The following is a 20304-nucleotide window of genomic DNA, read 5'->3' as shown; positions in this document are numbered from 1 at the left end:
TGCATCAATCAAATGTTAAATTCAGTTCTGCATGATACACATTTTAACCCGCTTTAGCGGCCACCTGTATTATGCCGCAACTTGCCTTAAGTAGCCAACTTCTAAACTGACTTATTGTTCTTATTGAAACTTGTCTGAAACAACCACCTGCTTTAAGCAGCCTGATTGTGTTACTCCTTAGCTGACTGCTTTATGCAGGTTTTGAGTGTATGATATGTTTGTAAACACTTACCCCCTATAGGTGCTGCAAATGTCCCTGCAACCCCAACAGCACATGCTGCAGCCAGCATCTCTGACCGACGAGATTCATTCTGAAAATAAAAAAGATATCTATTTGAAACTAAGCCATTTTGACCATCTTATTTACTTAGCTAAATCAGAGCTTTTGAGTTACACCTAAATCTATCTAAAAAGACCACATCCTGGGGAGTGGTCTTCATTTGAAGGTGGTCTTAATTTAGAGGTTAAAATACATTGCAAAAGATTAAACAGGGAAATAAATTACTGTGCTATCAAATAGTTTGGTTTTTGCCAAAATTGTTATTTCATGGCGATTCAAATTTAATGTGAATTTTGACATTTTATCACAAAATGAATGGCAATTTTTCTGCTTTCTTGGGATTAAATTTTGTAGGCTGACCAAAATAAATCCACCATGAAAGTTAGTGATATAACAGCAGTGGTGTTTACAGGGAGGTGGTGTCAGTTCAAAGATATCCTTAGAACAGGTTGGCTTGTAACTGCATTGGAAGTTTGAATCCTGCTTTAATTACATATTAATCTCTTTTCAGCATGTTCAGTAAAATTATAAATTAATTTCAAACATTCTTATACAATGTAAAATCTAAATAAAGTAAACAATCACTGCATAGATTTAACATACAAAAACTAAATGTATTAAATTTCAACCTATTTTCAATTAACCACGGAACACAATTTTGTGGTTTCTGACATAAATTTTATTGGTAGTTTATAAATAATACATCTTTTTATGTTATTTGTGTTCCATGGCAAAAAGTAAATGTATAACTGCCCTGTAACACACAATTAAAGCAAGTCTAAAATAAAATGAAATGTAAAATCAACATTCATTTATTTTAGCTTTTTAAAATGATCTTTTTCGACAAAACAGTTTTAATCCAAGTTTGTTTCCTGTTTGAGGATTTGAATATGCTGGTGCCCTCGCGATTCTACAGACTGTAAATGTTGCCATCAATTCTCAACATCTGCTTCCTGTTGTCCATATCCAATTTTAGAATATAGTATTACTGCATCCTTAAATTTGCAACAACAAAAAACATCCAAAGGATTTGGAGTGATCATAAATTTTAAGCTGTCAGTTTATAAAGTTTAACAACCTTGAAAATGTTAAATATAAACAAAGATAACACAAATTTTCTCTGATATAAGCTGTTAAACTTTTAATTACCTTCTTTTTAAATACATAAAACATTAAAATAAGGAATTTTGTAGTCCATGACAGAAGCTCAAACCTGGTATGGATTTCCTTTGGTGTTTAATTCGAAACTGGTCAACAATAAACCATTTCACTATTTTATTTTGCCGACTTAACCAAGATTCTTTTTGGTAAGGGGGGGGAGGGGCCTCCATGGCCAAGTGGTTAAGGTCCCTGACTTCAAAATCACTTGCCCCGCATCAATGTGGGTTCAAGCCTCACTCGGGGCGTTGAATTTATCATGTGAAGAAGCTATCCTGCTAGCTTACGGAAGCTCGGTGGTTTTACCCAGATACTCGCTCGAAACGATGAAATAGTGCATAAAGGGGCAGCTGGGGACTTCCTCCACCATCAAAGCTGGAAAGTCGCCATATGACCTTTCATTGTATCTGTGCGACATTAAACCCAACAAAATAAATACATAAATAAGCAAGATTTTTAGTAATGATTAGCCGAAATCTGAGTACCAAACAATAAAGAAGCTATTTTGGTTAAGTTGAATTCCATACTGGATGTTTATTAAATATTTTAGGCATGTAATGCCTCCTGACCAACATGAATGTCAAACAAGAGTGCCAGAATGTCACAATATACGCCCGTCACAGCAAATTTCTTTACTCTAGCACCTGTATTTGCAAATGGAATTTTAATTTTGTGGTTGTTTAGTAATCACTGTAAGTCATTTGTTTTTCTAAGTCCACAAAAAAACTCCTTACCAGGTAGAGATACATTAAAATACACCTAAAATTTGAAATTAACATCCATGTTGTACCACAGAAAAGTGGTCTTGTTTTTTCCCTACGGTCAATTATAAAAAAGTTACAATATAAGTTATTTATAGTAACAACTAAGGGAAGATAATCTTAAAAAAAAATCCAAAAAAAAAAAAATCCAAAAAAAAATTGTAAGTCCACACAAAAATCTTTACCAGGTAGAGATTGATCAAAATACACCTCATAATTGGATGTAGCATGCATGTTGTACTACAGAAAAGTGGTCTCAATTTTTCCCTACGACTAGTAATTAAAAAGTTACAATATAAGTTATTTATAGTAACAACAAAGGGAAGTCATTCTAAAGAAGGGAACTGCGCATGACACTTTGTCTCACGATGGTGTATAATTGTGCCAAGTTACATCAAAATCCCTCCATACATGAAGAAGAAATGCTTCGGACAAAGTCATTCTTGTATCTGACCTTTGGCCTCTAAGTGTGACCTTGACCTAGGGACCTGGTTCTTGCGCATGATACTCCGCCTCATAGTGGTGAACATTTGTGCAATGTTATGTCAAAATCTCTCTATGCATGAAGAAGAAATGCTCCAGACAAGGTTTTTATTCTTGTATCCTTTGACCTCTAAGTGTGACCTTGACCTTAGACCTAGGGACCTGGTTCTTGTGCATGACACTCCACCTCGTGGTGGTGAACATTTGTGCCAAGTTATATCAAAATCCCTCCATGCATGAAGAAGATATGCTCCGGACAAAGTTTTCTTTCTTGTATCCTTTGACCTCTAAGTGTGACCTTGACCTTAGACCTAGGGACCTGGTTCTTGCGCATGACACTCTGTCTCATGATGATGAACAATTGTGCCAACTTTCATCAAAATCCCTCCATGCATGAAGAAGATATGCTCCGGACAAAGTCATTCTTGAATTTGACCTTTGACCTCTAAGTGTGACCTTGACCTTAGACCTAGGGACCTGGTTTTTGCGCATGACACTCCGTCTCATGATGGTGAACAACTGTGCCAAGTTTCATCAAAATCCCTTCATGCATGTAGAAGATATGCTCCGGACAAAGTCTGTGGATGCCGCCCGCATGCCCGCCCGCCCACCAGGGGCGTTCTCATTATACGTCCTGTTTTTCAAACGGGCGTATAAAAACTAGGGATGAGAACTAATGTTCGAATATTCGAAAATCGGCCGAATATTCAAATATGAAAATCAAATTCGAAAATTCGTAAATTAATGAATAGGTTGTTTTTAATGAGTATCGCTGATTTTGGGCAATATAAGCATGTTAATTCTATTCTGCAGAATAAACGTGTTTATTTATCGCGTGTCAAAAGATGTCCAATTAACAAGAAAATTGCAATGCATAATTGGTAGGGGCCATCGTCGGGGATTAACAGTTTGCAATAGGCGTAAATGTGGTGCATGTCAAAAATTGTCCAATTAACAAGAAAAATGCAATGCATAATCAGCTAGGGTCATCGTGACGGATTGACAGTTTCCAACAGGCATAAGTGTGACGCCTTTTTAGCTTTTGTTCTTTTTTATGGGCGCCTGTTTTATGTAACAATTTTTAGAATTTTTTTTTATAATAAAATCAAGAAATAACTTATGATTGATGCATACGATCATGATGAAGATGGTTTAAGTCTGCCCTCGTTAAGTTTATCGGCTTTTTACAGGCCGATTGAAAATTTTCAAAATGGCAACGGTAATACAACAGCGCGGCACGTGACGTGCCGTTATTTTTAGATAAAGTGCGACGGTCTAAATTTTAATCGATTTGAACGTTTTTTTTTTGTTTCATTTTGAAGCTGAAATACTGGATTAGTTAAACATGTTCATGATTATACTGGCAGAATCGTGAAACAAAACGCTAGGGTCGACGGGTTTAACTAGGCAGGGTCAGGTTACCCGAAACAAACGTTTTTTAGGCCGATGAGACACGTTTTAAACAACGGCATATATTGTGTATATGCCAGTCTCTTAATAAGAATTTAAAGCTTCCATTAAAACAAGCCGAATATTCGAATATGGCAAATCGAATATTCGAATACAGATTTCAGTATTCGTTCCCATCCCTACAAAAAACCTTGTAGGAGTAAATAAGAGAAATTACAGGTAATGTTTTCACCTCACACATGCAAGTCAAGTTAGCAGAATAATGAAAATTACACATGCTCAGAATTTATAGCCAAACAATTGATTTAAAATTGTATGGCCAAACAAATGATTTCTTTAAAAAATCAATTTATTAGTTGCAAATTTAATGATACAATATATATATTTAAAGGAATTTAATTTGTAGTGACTTGGCCCAATATTTATCAACTTTTCAAATCAGGTGTTTAAATCTAAACTTCAGAATGATAATTTTCTTTTCCTCCCTCATTTTAAATATTAAGCACATCTTGTGATGAAACTTCGCATGAATGTGCCCTGTACAGCAACATACAACAACTTGAACTTGAGACCTTTGGTTTCCTTGCCTGGTCTCTTACCACATGACTGTATTCATAACAAAAATTAATTTCAAATAACACACACTTCTACAAGGTATACTGAAAATTGATTTCAAAATACTACAAAATTTCCATACTGAATTTACCTTTTAAATCTCAATTATTAGTTAAAATGTCACTTTTGTTTGCAAGAGATGAGAAAGTGATAATACCTATAAACTGTGCAAAGTTAAATAAAAACTTTTTAGATATGCTGCTGACTTTGCAAATATAATGACAAGCATTTAAATATTTGAGCAGTAAAATAAGTCAAGCTGATCAAGACAGACAACTTCCTAAATAAGAATAAAAAATTAATAGTACAAAACACATGAGCAGTCTATCACTATTTTGCCTGGTTTAATTCCATGCTTCCAAGATATCTTTTAGATTTTATTAACTATTCACAGCTGTAGTCTTTAAGTACCATGTGGTGGCTGTAAAACATTTTCCCATACTTGGACTTGGTGTTGTTTCATAAAATATTTCAGTATAAAAAAAGACTGCTCCTCATTCTTTTGCAGGGGCCTACAGGTTCCTTTCCCTATGAAAATTTCTTCCAAATAATGCAGTGTTTCCATAACTTTTTTCTTCCCCCATTTGCCCAGAATTCAAAAAAAACAAAAGACACAAGGCCCTATCTCTGTGATAATAAGAGATCAACTTAAAGCCGATGCTACGGGGTGTGAGGGGTGTTACATATTTCATAATCTCTGATGAACAGACTCAATCAAGCCAAGTCTACTATTATAATTGGTTCGTTGCTTGCTATGTTTCCAAAGGATCTTCTTACAGATTTTATTTATCCTTTTTCAATAGAATTAGGTGAATATCTTATAAAATATTATTTCAATCTAATAAATCTGGCTTATTCAGTTTTTTTCCATAAAATTCCAGTAATTGGAAGCAACAATTAATTTGTTGTTTGTTTGTTTACTGATAATTTTAAAGCATGGAGAATTGGGTAACCAATATTTTGGCATTATCAGTTCTCCAATAATCCATCAGATTGGGCACTTAATTATAAACAAATCTTATCTGAGTTTAATTAAATGTCACAAATTGTGCTAACATTGCATTGCAAGGTAATACCTGAATAAATATAAATAAATTAGACATGAACAAAAATAAAATCATATCAACACAAACATTTCTACATCAGCTGTTAACCTTTTCAAATTTGCAATTTGAAAAACCAATTAAGATAAAGTCTTGATGAAAATCATGCTACCATCATTCTGAATTTCTGAGAAAGTTATCTATCAAAAGGTGCAAAAATCAACAAATATGTCAGAAATGATGAATCAGATGCTGTACGTTCTGTCTTGTCTCACACTGTCAAAATGACACCCCGCTGCATAATAATTACATGTGATAAACCCTACATTAGCATGTTGACAACCCTGAAAATATTGTCTTCTCACTGTAAAATGACAGCTCTATACTATACAATTATAAAGTAATGTTGAGGTCTATATATAGTTTATGTAGACCTGCAGGAAGGTAATTATGACCAAGAATGTACATTAGTAAACTAGACTTAAGTCTATAACTGATATATTACACACACATTTCATGATTCTTTATCCATTCTGATGCTCTTACATCTCTTTAAAAGTAAATATACTCTATAAACAGAGCTGACACTGTCATTTTTCATAAGTTTGAGTAATCAAAGGACATAACTTCAAAGTCACTGGGGAGAAGTTTTGTGAACATTAAAGGTTACTGAAAGAATTAAATGAACAAATGTGTGTCTCTTTATTGCTGAGCACAATTAATTAGATTATTATAACCTTGAAAATGATAAATATGTGTCAAGAACATTTTATGAGCAATAAATACATAATTTAACTAAGTATTAACTTATGTCTGCTTAAAGAGCATACTACATATATCATAAGAAAGTCACATAAAATATATATATATATATATAAGATATTTGTTTGTTTGTTTGTTTTGGGTTTAACGCCGTTTTTCAACAGTATTTCAGTCATATAACGGCGGGCAGTTAACCTAACCAGTGTTCCTGGATTCTGTACCAGTACAAACCTGTTCTCCGCAAGTAACTGCCAACTTCCCCACATGAATCAGAGGTGGAGGACTAATGATTTCAGACACAATGTCGTTTATCAAATAGTCACGGAGAACATACGCCCCGCCTGAGGATCGAACTCGCGACCCCGCGATCCGTAGACCAACGCTCTTACCTACTGAGCTAAGCGAGCGGGCTATATATAAGTAAAGCCTGTTCATACTTTATCACGGGTCAGTGAAAACATTACATAATGTCAGAAGAACAACATTAAGATATTTCATTGTATTTTATCTAGATTAAGGCGATCCCATTAATTTTGATCACAATAAAATTAGTTTTTTCACAGCTGACAAGGCAGACAAAGTGGTTGTCATATTTTAAGTCACGTTCTTTCTTTTACAACATTCCATAGTACCATACACTTACCTGAAAATTTTCTATGCTGCCTGATTAAATTTTAAGTATTTACATTCACCGTATTCTATTTCCTTGAAAATTATAACGTTCATTTCGTATGAACAGCAAAAGAAAGGCGCAAAATTTACGTCAGTGATATTATTAAATGGGCTGCTGTAGTCAGGGAGGACGTTCCTTAGATGACATCACAGTTGTTCCGTCTGGTGAACGAAATGGCCGGGAAGCTGATTTAAACGTTAAATGCAACAAAATCTGTGCAATTTATAATATAATCTTGTTTACAGATGAAAAGGAAATATAATGTAAAAATAAGAAATGAAACCTTTTTTCAGAGTTCCTGCAAAATGAAAGTCAGATTGAATAGGATTGGCAAATTAAACATGAATCACTAGCCGATCCTTTTCTGTCGTTCATTTCACATGAACACCAAAAAAAAAAAATTCATTTCTAAATCAACTGTTCCATATGAATATCAAAAGATACATCTTCTTTCATTTGTTGGGTTTTATGTCCCATTTTCAAACCTTTAATGGGGGAGGAAGACAATAATGTATCACTTGTGGCATTATTTCAGGCATAGACAGGCACCTAGGAAGAACTAAGGACCCTCTGCTATTATGTTGCTTGGACCTGTTCTATGCTTCCAAGGGATCTTTCCACAATTTTTTCACAAAAACAGTCTTAAGATGATGACTGGTGGCTGTAAAAAGTCTCATAGTACTTAAACTCAGTGTTGTTATATTTTCTGGTCCTTTGGAATCATGGAGTCTGTTCAATACGGATGTACATGTGTATATTTTGATATTATTCCACTTAAAACCAGTGCTAGTGGGTATGAGTGTTGCACTTTCATTACCACCCATAACCAGACTCTATCAACCCAAATTCTTTTCTTTGTTGCATTCTACGCTTTCTCTTTTAGATTTTACTAGCTATCGAAAACAGAAATCTTGAAGTGCAATGTGACAGATGCAAAAAGTCTCCCCGTACTCTGACTCATAGTCTATCAGTGTAGTTATAACTTCCGGTGCTTTGGGATCAAGGCGTTTTTTACAATTTATATGTATAATAGACTTCCGCTAAAGCTGGTCCTAGGGTCGTACGAATGCTGCACATTTCATTTGTTGGGTTTTAGGTCTCATTTTCCAACCTTTAACCTTAAACCTGCTGGCGGCAAGTGATTCTGCTTTTGCAAATAGTGCAGACCAAGATCAGCCTGTACATCTGTGCATTCAGGCATGGACAGGGACCTTGGTAGAACCTGGTCATTTGCATTACTACCAAAATAACATTCACCCATGTAAAAATTCACCTTTAAGAAGCTCTTTTCCAAGATATTAATGCCAAATTGATAGGTGCAAATGCTCAGTGACAGAGGCCCCTTTGAGACTGTGTATAAATGTTCCATCAAAACCAACAAAATACAAAAACTCACCTCATAAATGCCTTTAAATGATGATAATTTTCCCAGTAAGTTGGCTACAATACTGGCAATGTGTACAAATGGACCCTGAAATAATAACAGAACCAGTATGAATATGTTAAAATATACAATGTATTTACTGTGGTCTGAGCAAAACAGGCTAATTTGTTGGGACAAACTTTCCTGGATTTATTCAAACTTTAGAGGAGAAAGACAGTGTTTCCTACTAGAAAAACACATCTCCTGGCTACAACAGTACACTGATACAATTATTTCTATTTGACATACTTGAGAACTCTATGTTGAATGACAAACACATTAAATATCATAAAATTATCCTTTCATTTGACAGATATTTCCTTGTTAAATTAGAAACAAAATTTCACAACAAGAACTGTCAGTTGACAATGCCCACTCGACTATTCTCAGTGCTTGATAGTATAATATAAGCTATGAGTAAAACTTTAACATTACAATAAGCATATTCTAAGTCAAAAAGGGGCCATAATTCAGTCAAAATGCTTGATAGTTGTCTGCTCCTGTTTACAGACTGGGATCATGATGGTAAACAAGTATGCAAAATATGAAAGCAATATCTCAATGGACTTTGAAAATATTTGGGGTGGTAAGCAAACTTTAACATTACAATAAGTATATTCTAAGTCGAAAAGGGACCATAATTCAGACAAAATGCTTGATAGAGTTGTCTGCTCCTGTTTACAGAATGGGGTGATGAAGGTAAACAAGTATGCAAAATATGAAAGCAATACCTCAATGGACTTTGAAAATATTTTAGATGGTACACAAACTTTAACATTTGTGTGACGCTAACGCTCACGCTAACGCCGACGCCAGGGCGAGTAGGATAGCTCCCCTATTCTTCGAATAGTCAAGCTAAAAAGCCAAGATATACTAAGAACACTGTCTATATGGTAATATTTAGATCACATTAAGACAATATATGAAAGGCCTATCTACAGGATTTCCATTTGTTAAAAACAAATTCAAATATTTGATAAGACATTAACAAGGGGGTAACTTGATGCTACCCAAAGGGAGATAACTTACTTCTTTTCCAAATGGCAAAGTACTGCCTAATGATGAACACAACCCAACAACTTTAGATATAAGTGTTCGAAAAGTTAAAAACTCTTTTAACACAACCCCTCGTAGTATAGTTTTCATTTCTGGAATCCCTGAACCTAGAAAAAACAACAAAATCTTTCTGAATGCATATAATTATATCAACTATAAATAAACGGACTCTGAAACTGGTCAATTATTTCATATGATTATAGCATAACAGCAATGACTGAACATTTCAGCTGCATGTAATATTTTGAAGCTGCAAAGATATAACAAATTCAAAGTGAACATACTTTAAAACTACAGGTAACTATACACTCAAAACAGATTTAATTTTTACAACCTCATTTTCAACATGTTCTGTTAAATGCGTGAGTATCTTGCAACATTCCGAATTTTGACATCTCAGAATGATACAGAAATATGGAAATAATCCTACACATACACATACCTATACATGTATGAAATAACAACCTCCCTTTTAACAAGAGTTGTTGGTTAAACACATGTTCCTCCATGGTGGCATGTCGGAGGCAAGTGAATATGTAATTTTGTATACCGTAAGCTTTTCTCTTAAACTAAATGACCTCAAACACTACAGGCAACAACCATATGATGACTTACAGTCAAAGCACTCCAAATTACTGAGCAGAAACCGTTTTCAGTCTCAAGCGCATCATGACTTTGACCTTTAACCTACAGATACCCAAAAACAAAAGAGGTCATCTACTGACCACAGGCAACCGTTCTGTGAAGTTTGAGGAATGTAGACCAAAGCATTCTTTAGTTTACTGACTGGAAACCATTTCCAGTTGTAAGGTCATTGTATCTCGACCTTTGACCTACTGACCCCAATATAATAGGGCCATATATTGACCTGAGGCGAGCCAAAGCATTCTCTAGCTAAGCTATTGGTCACAAACCAAATGGTCTACCCATTGAAAAACTGACATACAATGAGCAAAGAAATATACCCCATTTCTTTGAAGAGAGGTGGCATAAAAACAGAAATATCAAAACTATTAGCTGAAAGCAAAGCATTTTACCTATTGCTTGTGGAGACACAAGGTGAGTAAATCCTGTGGCAAATGTAATCAGCAGCAAGGAGTACATCACCCAACAGAAGTACTGTAAAGTTAATGAAAATGAGCACTCTTCATACAACCAGATTTTTGCTGAAATAGAAATAGAAACAGAAACTGAATTAAACCCCATTTATCAAAAACAAGGGTAACAAAGTTACTGAATATACTACATATTTTTACACTATCATTTTAATAGTTATTCAACACAATGTGAAAGTATTATTTTACTCCACAGCAGTTTGAATGAAAATACTTAAAACGACTTTTTTAACTGTTGATCATATTAATTTGAAAGTATAATGTAATAAAATAAATATAGGATTACTATAAAAACCTGTAGAAATCCTTTGCTGTTAGTTATACAATTTCATACATAATCTAGCTGGTGTCTAGAATTACAATAAATATTGTCCCCTAGAGCACAGTTTCAGAAAATCACAACCCTTTAGCATCTGATTAGTTGTTTCCAGGCACCATGTGTGTGCGTATTCAGCATCTTTTTTTCTTCAAAAAAAAAAATCAGTTGTATAAACAAAGTTGTTTATTTGTAGCAGTGAGCAAAATGCCCACCTTTATAGTTATAGTGCGCAGCCTCATTGGGATATAAATCCGTAGACATCCAACATGATACCCTAACCAGTCGCATTATACTGACACCAGACTGGTTTGACCAGACCTAGGACTATCCTCTTTATGCTGAGCACCAAGCCAGGAATCTACCAGTACCATTTTTCACATCTTTGGTATGACAAGGCCTGGGAGCAAACAAATGATCTCCAGCACTCTACCTCTACGAATCTGAGCCAGTACTTAACTTGATAATGTAGTAAGATCCCAGAAACTAGATGCCCATGAGCAACATGTCGAGCACGCTCTTTGACCCCTAACTGTGACCTTGACCTTTGAAAAAGAGTCTGTCTCATTGAGTTAAACATTCATACCAAATACATGTATAAACAAAATTCCTCAATGCACGTCAAAGTTATGGCCCGAATAAGTTCTGACATGACGTCCGGCCTGCAACTGTGACCCTGACCTTTGAGATAGGAACCTGAGGTTTGTGCATGACACTCTGTCTCAATGAGGTTAACATTCATGCCAAATATAAACAAGATTCCTCAATGCATGTGATGTCAAAGTTATGGGCCGGACAAGATCTGACATGACCTTTGACCTCCAACTGTGACCTTGATTGTTGAGATGGGGTTTGCGCAAGACACTCTGTCTCAATAAGGTTAACATTCATGCCATATATAAACAAGATTGTTCCATGCATGTCAAAATTATGGTCTGGACAAACAAATCCGGATTGACGCAGGCACAGATGCACATACACCGAACAGCCATTTTGTCACAAATGACATACGGGCCTTATTTTATCTGTAGTGTAAATGCAGGTATTGCATCATCTTTTTGTAAATTTTTGAGTTATTGAGGTAAATGTCAGTTTTCACGCATAAAGTACCTCTCATGTTTTTCTGTATTTCATAACTTAAATTTCCATGTAAATTTCATTAAATTCGGTTCAGTAATAAGAAAGTTGATATTTTATAAACTTCAGTAATTTATGTTTTTATCCCCAAAACCACTATAATGGGCCTCAAATTGTCAATTTCAATTCGCGACAAAGTAGTTAGATTTCCCGGCTATATCGTGAATCCCGTGAAAATGACAATAGTCATAGCTCACGGCTTAGACGTGAATCCCATGAAATTAAGTATTTGGCGGGACATTATCCTTTAAATAGACTGGACTAGATATGCCTTGCGCACACCACCTTCCGACATTATAGACAAATCTATGTCTGAATTATTTTCTTGCTAGAAATTTATGCTCGATCAAGGTAAGAAATTTATTTGTTAGATTTTTGTATGATTTTTGCATTACGGTTTTTATTTGGTAAATTTTTGTTCATTCTACAGAATTCTGTAACATTTACTTTTCGGCACATGATTTTGACTAGTTTCGGTATGTCAGGATAATTTATTAAATTTTTCAGACTTCTGTAAATTATTTAGAAAGAGGAGTCTAAACGTTTCGTTTATATAAGATGTTAGATTTATACTGAAATTTGTATCGTGATAACTGTAAAGCACTGTTTCAAAAACTTATGTCAAACATTTTGTTAATTATGGAACGCCATTACTGCATTGTATTGTTATGTATAAATCTATATGGCAAGTCTAGTACCATGTATGTAATATATTATTGTAATTTGAAATTGTGTGCCAGTCTTTAGCACATCTAATTAATGTCCATTGTAGTGTATGGCATTAGATATTATATCGATACCAACTATGATATAACGATTGATTTATATTGAATTTTGTTAATTTGTAGTTGTAAATAATGGCTGCAGTTTATCATTTCCGTATCTATAATGTTTCATCATATACTTTTCATATCTTTTTCATACTTTAACTTTAGTCTTTTAAGTAAGTAATTTTTGTAATAATGGAAGTAATTAGTGACGTATTTTAATAACGTGACATATGAATTTAGTAGCACATATATTTTGTATAAGTAGCACGTATTATTTATGGGAGCCTACGGAGGTATGGTGTACCCAAAGGAGCAGTTTTATGCCCTGACTTTTTGTTTTGCTATGGTGCTTACCATATGTTATATATTTTAGCTTCTTCCGCTAGACGATTTACCTGGTGATGTCATAACCCGGAAGTACAATGCCTGAGGTTCACTTTTCTTCACTCGCCTGGATGTGATTTTCCCAGCATAGAACTTTCGTCTTATGGTTGTGCCGTAAACCGCAAAGACGATGATTTTTGTTATCCTCTGAAGTCAGCTCAGGGATGCAAACACCTACCACCATAGGGAGCCAATACGGAATCAACGTATTCACGGTTTAAAGGGACTGGACTAGAAGATATGTTTTCATATATTGTTTGTGCTACTTAAAGTTCGCAATTAAATTAAAGAACTGTACCACGTCACATTAGAATGGAACTATACGAACTTTGTATCTGGTGATACTGAACTTTTATTTTTTTTTCTTATAATCAGTTTTTTTCTTCATATCATCTATTCATTGTAAATAATCATCTTATGTAAATAAATTTGTAAATATTGTAAAGGGTGTTGATTTGTTCTGATGGTTACTGTCGCCGGTACGGCCTTTCCTGTCACACATTTGGACAACTATGTCTTTGCTTATGCAAGCGGGCTCGACAAAATCTATCTGCATGTGGGATTTCTGAAACCCTGATATAACTCGTAATTCTAATGTCATACCACTACTTGATACATACCCTCTTGCATTTTTTCAATAACATAATCCATAGCAAAACTAAGGATTGCCATTATAATGCCTAACAAGGCAAGAAATATCCAATCTTCGCCAACCTTCTGTAATATCCAATCTCGAAGCCGAACAAGTAAACCTGAAATTTGTATTAAGTACATTAATTTAAAAATACAAACTAAGCCCAATGCAGAACAGACAAGTGATACAATCAACATTTTATCATCACTTTAGAAAAGTACCAGTGCCTTTTAAAGTGAGATTAAGACTAAAGAGTGATAGGAGAAGACCAACACTTGATTATTCAATAGCCCTGGCACTAAATCAAACTTGTAAAATAAATGAATACCAAAAGTCAAAAATGGGGCATAACCTTGCACAAAGCAAGACAAAGTTATGGAACCTGTGCACTGCATGTCAGACGTTCACAGTAAACAAGTGCGTGAAACTTCAATCCATTCCTACTTGTACTTACTGAGATACAAGCTTACAAACCATAACTTAACCAGATATAGCTAAGTTGAAAAAGGGCCATAACTGCAAAATGGGAAAACAAAGTTACTGAACTTGTAGAAATATTTGTGTAGATTTTTTTCCTAGAACTTTCACTATCCCCAGTATGTTAACTATACTATATTACCGTCCATAATATCGGAACAATTATTAAACAAAACTCACATTTTAATTCCTTTTCATCGTAATAAGTAATGATGAGTACATAGTACTCATTCATCCTTAAAAATTAATCAAAATGCCTTTAAAATAATTTTGTTAGAAATGTAACTTTATCTGATTAAGTACTAGTTTAACATCAAACAATCCATGATTGTTTAATTACAATCATTTCAATGAATTATGATAGAACGACATATTTCAAAGCAATTATCACCATAAGCAGTCATTTCACAAATACTTGCAAGAATAAACAACTCCAATTAACATAAATCAATATATAAATGCAATGTCTCAGATAATTATATACAGTGGCATGCATGACTGCTAAAGTCAATTTGATTTCACTTAGAAATAACAGGATTTAATAATCATTCAAAGATGCATTGTATAACTTGAGATTGGTTTTGTATTTAAATGCATATGTCTCTTTGTACTGTAGTATAAATGGGTATATAATATCTGGCATGTTGGGAGAAAGACAAACAAAAATGTTAAGCAGTACAAAAAAAAACTACAATGTAATGTGATACCAAGTTAATTCTTCCGGAAAATAGAGAGGGAAATCACAATACAGTAACTAGGTCACGATTTTGCCTCCTTAACTAAACAAAGATGCCCAGAGGGCAACATGTCGAGCCCGCCCTTTGACCCATAACTGTGACCTTGGCCTTTGAGATAGGAACCTGGAGTTTGCACATGACACTGACTCACTGAGTTAAACATTCATGTCAAGTATAAACAAGTTCCTCAATGAATACATGTTAAAATTATGGACCGTACAAGATCTGACATAACTGTGACCTTGACCTTTGAGATAGGAACCTAGGGTTTGCGCATGATGCCCCATCCCACTGAGGGTAACATTCATGCTAAATACAAACAAGATTGCTTCATGCATGTCAAAGTTATGGTGCACTCAAACAATCTGGATGCATGCATGATGCACGCACATACACTAAACAGCTATTTGGACGACTATGCCTTTGCTTCCGCATTAGTGGGCTCAACAAAAAACAAAGATCAGGCTCACCTCACCTCACTTTCACAGCTAAATTGCATCATTCTGATGAAAGGCCACTCAAAGAACATTGCTGTGGAAACGAAATTATTTTAAAATCTGACCAGCACATTTTGAGGAGGATATTTTTAAAGGCTTCTATACAGCCATATAAAAAAACTTGCCCCACCCACTTGTGGGCATGTTTTTAGACATACCATAACAACTTGAAGGAATTTTGTAGAGAGCAACCCAAGAAACATTGCTGTGAAATTATATGAAACAAGGGTAGCTGTTTCTAAGAAGAACATGTTCAATGCTTTCCATCTGGCAATATACAAATGTACATAAAACTATTATACAGAGGATCATAAATTTACGTTGTTTCCGGATATACTGCATTGATATAACTATATTGTGGGGCTAAACATACATGTTACAGCCACTCGCATCATTTAAAATGTATGTGATCAGGTGATGTCTCGTTCATTAAATAAAATCTGAAATTATTTGGGACCAAAATATCAACCACTAAATGGTTTCTTTTTTCCGTTTTGTTGGATTTGCAGGTTCTGTTACATGTAGGATAGGAAAAATTATGTTGACTGTAGTATCTTAAATCAGAGGAAAAATGTGTTGTTATAAAAATAGTATTTTTCATAAATGTGTTTGAAAAGAAAATTACAAAGAAGCACACTGTCTTTCTTTTTAAATGGTATGATTTACATAATTATGCTGAAATAGGTAAAAAAAATTCTGGCAGAGAATTTGTCAAAAATGGGGACGGATTTTATGGAGAGTGGAAAGGTGACAAATTCTGACATCAAATCTGGCACCCTTCTCCCCCTGAAATATGTCAAACTTCTGGAAGAAAAGACATAATTAATATTTACTCACCGATTAATTCCCATAATCTGTTTCTAGGCTTTGGTTCTGCTTTTCCAAAGTCAACCTTGTCTTGTGTCTTAATTCTCTTTGCCTGAAACTTGGCAAAACTGCCAAGATCTTTAGTGTAGCGACCATATAACTGTAATAGTGAAAATTCATGATGAAAATGTGTACATTTTGAAATTATCAAAATAAAAGTACATCTTTTAGTAAAGAAACATGAATTTTCCTCATTTATGTACAAGTATAATGATATATACATACATGTAGCTGTATTGGCGATAACTCATGATTCGTTTTTACCAGACCAATTTTTTTTTAGTTTTTCATTTTGTAAATCAGTCTGGAAAGTTAAAAATCGGCAACTTTTTGAAGCTCTGCTTATCAACCACTTTTCAGATACATTTTCAACTTAAATCTTGCAACTATTGTTCACTGGAATGTTGTTTTCTATGTAACAATAGCATAAATATTTTAATCTTCTGACAGGTTTTTCAGAAAATAATAATGTAATACAGTATGTTAGCATGTAAATTCAACTGTGAGTCATTAATAATATCTCCAATGGGAAAAAAGCAAACACATACAGTGTTACCGGACAGGTACCAACAATTGTTAAAGTATGGGAAAACAAACGCTTCTATGGCCAATGTACAAATGCACTTCACTTAACAATTATTGTATGGTCGCGAACACTCATGTATCATCATCAGTATGGCTCCCAGGTTAACAGAATTTTGTTAATCTTACATGATCTTTCAAACACAAAGGAAGTGTCTAGGGGTATGGATCCGTACCTCTAGACAAGCCTGTTTTCTAGGGGTACGGACCTCCGTTTTTCTAGAGATTAAGGGTCATTTACATTTCAAAGTTTGTTGAAAATGAAATAACAAATAAAACTTCATCAGAATTCACCTTAAACTTGGATCTAAATGGTTTACAGATAACAACGTTCACCCAATTTGTTACATTTCCTTTCGAAACGTAAATAACCAAGGAACACCAAATAAATCACGAGGATTCGAACTGGCATAAAAAAGATATAAAGATTACAAAATAATGTTAATTATGTTGGGGAAAAAGCTATTTTTAATAATAACTAGAACTGTCACAGGAGTGACTCATACCCCCACCATACGGTCTTGTCACAGAAGAATGGCAACCATAAGAAATCTTAAAAATACTTAGTCTTTGGAGTACTTCATCCTGGGCTTCCACATGTAAGTAATACTAGTATAATACTAGTATAGTAATACTAGTAAATAGATTAAATCTCTAATATTCGAGATACACTAAAAGTGAATACAAAAAAGTGTCTTACCGACCCATGTTACCACAGAAAAATGTATTTACTTTTTACATAGGACTTATAATAAAAAAGTTAGAAAAATACCTAAAATATTGAAAATCTAAAAATAGGATTTCTAAAAATAGACTAATTCCTGGAATTTAAGGTGAAGAAACTCCATACAAAAGTTAAAAAAAGGTTACTTCCCTTTGGCTCTAAGCCAATCAGAATGAGATATAGTGAAAATACATCAAAATTAACCTTAAATTCTAGGTAAAAGGGGACACAATTCAAGAAAAATTAGTGTCAGAGTTATGCACCTTGTGTCACATGATGTGGGTGATGAGGTGGAACATCTATTTTAAGTCTGAATCAAATCCATTCAGTAGTAACTGAGATATAGTGAAAATACATAAAAATTAACCTTAAATTCTAAGTAAAAAGGGGCATAATTCATGAAAAATTGGTGTCAGAGTTATGCACCTTGTGTCACATGATGTGGGTGATGAGGTGGAACATCTTTTTTAAGTTTGAATCAAATCCATTTTGTAATAACTGAGATATAGTGAAAATACATCAAAATCAACCTTAAATTTAAAGTAAAAGGGGACATAATTCATAAAAAATTTATGTCAGAGTTAAGCACCTTATGTCACATGATGTAGGTGGTGAGGTGGAACAACTATTTTAAGTTTGAATCAAATCCATTTAGTAATAACTGAGATATAGTGAAAATACAACAAAATTAACCTTAAATTCTAAGTAAAAGGGGACATAATTCATGAAAACTTGGTGTCAGAGTTATGCACCTTGTGTCACATGATGTGGGTGATGAGGTGGAACATCTATTTTAAGTTTGAATCAAATCCATTCAGTAGTAACTGAGATATAGTGAAAATACATCAAAATCAACCTTAAATTCTAAGTAAAAAGGGGCATAATTCATAAAAAAAATTGGTGTTAGAGTTATGCACCTTGTGTCACATGATGTGGGTGATGAGGTGGAACATCTATTTTAAGTTTGAATCAAATCCATTTAGTAATAACTGAGATAGAGTGATAATACAGCAAAATTAACCCTAAATTCTAAGTAAAAGGGGACATAATTCATGAAAACTTGGTGTCAAGAGTTATGCACCTTGTGTCACATGATGTGGGTGATAAGGTGGAACATGTATTTTAAGTTTGAATCAAATCCATTTGGTAATAACTGAGATAATAGATTTCGGGACGCGACGGGACGGGACGCGACGCGACAAAACTGACTCCTATATACCCCCCTCAAACATGTTTGGTGGGGGTATAATTAACCCTTAGTGTAGGGTATTTAGGGATTTTTCTAGACCTCTAAAAAGAGCAGGGTGCTGCTAAAAAGGGACAGGGTGCATTTTGTGCGTTGCGTACCTTGGTCTACGAAAATCATAAGGTAGATTTCCATGGTTTTTGTTGTAATGTCTACATTGTAAGGTACTACAGAAAGATTTGCAATGAAACTGAATGTCAGGAAAAATATTAATACCTGTTTGTCTATATAACATGCTTATCATTTATAAATACATGCAGTTTGTTTTATGTTTGCATACATTATTTTTGTCTTGAAAGTTTTCTTGATTAGAAATATACCATAAAGATACTATTGAATAATTCTGGTGCATTCATTATATTACTGAACGTACCATTGATACTCATGTATAAATGGCATTAAATGCACATTTTTTTTTACCCCGGACCAGCCTCCCTCCCCCCGCCACAAATCGTCGTGGGTGCATATTAGGGCTGTCATTGATTGGGTCTTAGGCATATCGACGATACTATATAAATATTGCATTCCTGAGAGGGTGATATGAAACATGTTCACAGCGAAATATATGAATATTGACCGAGGCGCCAGCCGAGGTCTATATTCATATTTCGAGGGGTGAACATGTTTCATATCACCCTCTCAGGAATGCAATATTTATTTTATTATACCGAAAACTTATAAGGGTCAAAGCATTTACTGGAAAATCAACATAATAGAGCTAATGTATTTAACATTAAAAAGTAATTGCTAACCAAATAATGAAGACAGAATTGAAGAGTCTTACTTGTTAGCACTCATAATTTGTGGCGACTTTGCTTTGTAATAAGACTTTTTTGATAGATTTAGTCGAGACGTTTGTAAACATATCGCTGACTCCTATAATTATTCTAATATTTCGACATTGCGTCAATCAGTAGCATTCGAAAAATGGCGATAACTTTCTGTTTTCTAAATGAAACATATAAGTGTGAGCACTCATTTTCTTAGTTAGATCATTTCCAAACTTATTGTGGTAGTTTCGATTCAATATTTGATGAAAAATTGTTTTCAAAATATTTTGCACGTAGCATAAAAAAGAAATTTCGGCCGTGTTCGCACATGCAAGAGCACCAGAAAAGGGTAATTCAATTCTAACGTATAATTATATAAGCGCC

At 34.3% G+C, this 20304-nt stretch overlaps 1 protein-coding gene across 2 annotated transcripts in view; it reads right to left on the bottom strand.

Annotated features, from left to right (window-relative positions):
• The window catches only part of LOC123526402 (chloride channel protein 2-like), a 40489-nt gene extending 23796 nt beyond the window's left edge, over window positions 1-16693 (bottom strand). The window contains exons 1-6 of one of the 2 annotated variants that reach the window (XM_053522942.1): window positions 16569-16693; window positions 14007-14138; window positions 10702-10830; window positions 9638-9771; window positions 8582-8656; window positions 233-311 (exon numbers count right to left, since the gene is read on the bottom strand). In XM_053522942.1, the coding sequence (XP_053378917.1) occupies window positions 233-311; window positions 8582-8656; window positions 9638-9771; window positions 10702-10830; window positions 14007-14058 (469 nt within the window). In that variant the 5' untranslated portion in view covers window positions 14059-14138; window positions 16569-16693. Of the gene's footprint in view, window positions 1-232; window positions 312-8581; window positions 8657-9637; window positions 9772-10701; window positions 10831-11074; window positions 11245-14006; window positions 14139-16568 lie in introns of those variants that run through there. The other variant, XM_053522943.1, reaches the window with a different exon arrangement.
• Window positions 16694-20304: the final 3611 nt, after the last annotated feature.

Source organism: Mercenaria mercenaria, chromosome 14 (genome assembly GCF_021730395.1).
Source record: "Mercenaria mercenaria strain notata chromosome 14, MADL_Memer_1, whole genome shotgun sequence".
NCBI classification, from domain to species: domain Eukaryota; kingdom Metazoa; phylum Mollusca; class Bivalvia; order Venerida; family Veneridae; genus Mercenaria; species Mercenaria mercenaria.
The sequence above is the reverse complement of the archived record's forward strand: the minus strand, read 5'-3'. Positions and strand labels throughout refer to the sequence as shown.